Raw genomic sequence first — 958 nt, forward strand, 5'->3', positions numbered from 1 at the left:
GAGTTTCCTATCAAATGTCAATCTCTCCTAGAAATGGCAAGGGCATCACCAGGAAGGGACCAACAACCAACATCACTATACAAGAGTATTAATGAGATTTTTGCATCCGTAGAACTTGACCAAAGGCCACTTCAGGCTTCTTACCTTAAATGTTTGCTTCATCCACAAAGAGGGTGACAAGAACGTAGAAGGTAAGGCAGAACTCCCAACTACATAGCCCAGCAAGACCAGCGCAGCCACGTGGAGAACAGTTTGTCCAGAATGTCTAGTGCTCTCTCCCCAGTAGCCCTTGGCCGACCTCATACCATTGTGCTTTTCTTCCCTAATGGAACAGGATCCCCAAAATGAAGGCTGGGCCTCCTTGCCCAGAGGTCCCCTGATGTGCTCTGCTGCATCACCACCAAGTGGATGGAGGGCTGGGCATCAAGGGTGGTCTCAGGAGCGTACTCCTTACTGGGGTCCTTGCCTCGGCAGTCATACAGCACGCAGGAGATGAGGAATACCAAGAGCAAGATGACGTAGCTTGCCACTAGGATGATCAGGTTCAAGGTGACAGGGTCGATCTCCAAGTAAAACTCCATCACATCTTTCACGGTTAGGAAGTGGGTCTAGAGAAAGGCAAGGGGGCCAGTGTGGGCATTTCAGGGAGCAAACTCTAGCTCATTGGAATAGCAGTGCTGGCTCTGGGGTAAACATACAATAATCCCCACTGCTCCGGGAGACCTCACGGATTAAACCTGCTCGGTTTAATAACTTAAGCTCTTGCTGCTAATACCACGGCCACCAAAACACAGAAGCTGTCTCTTGTCAATTCACCTCTATAGAGAGAGAAAGAGATGGTTCAAGTATTGTTAAAGTGTGGTATATACGCACAGAGCCTATATAATTCCTTATCTAAACAGGTGGTGTGGTGAGCCAAAGTAAGTGTTGTTAATAATAGCACACTGTTAACAAATGG

General features: G+C 47.8%; 1 protein-coding gene across 1 annotated transcript; it reads right to left on the bottom strand.

The window, feature by feature from the left end:
- Positions 1–299: 299 nt before the first annotated feature.
- Positions 300–581, bottom strand: SMIM36 (small integral membrane protein 36). The gene has a single exon (XM_049638144.1). The coding sequence runs from the start codon at positions 579–581 to the stop codon at positions 300–302; it is 282 nt and encodes a 93-aa protein (XP_049494101.1).
- Positions 582–958: the final 377 nt, after the last annotated feature.

Source organism: Panthera uncia, chromosome E1 (genome assembly GCF_023721935.1).
Source record: "Panthera uncia isolate 11264 chromosome E1, Puncia_PCG_1.0, whole genome shotgun sequence".
NCBI lineage: Eukaryota > Metazoa > Chordata > Mammalia > Carnivora > Felidae > Panthera > Panthera uncia.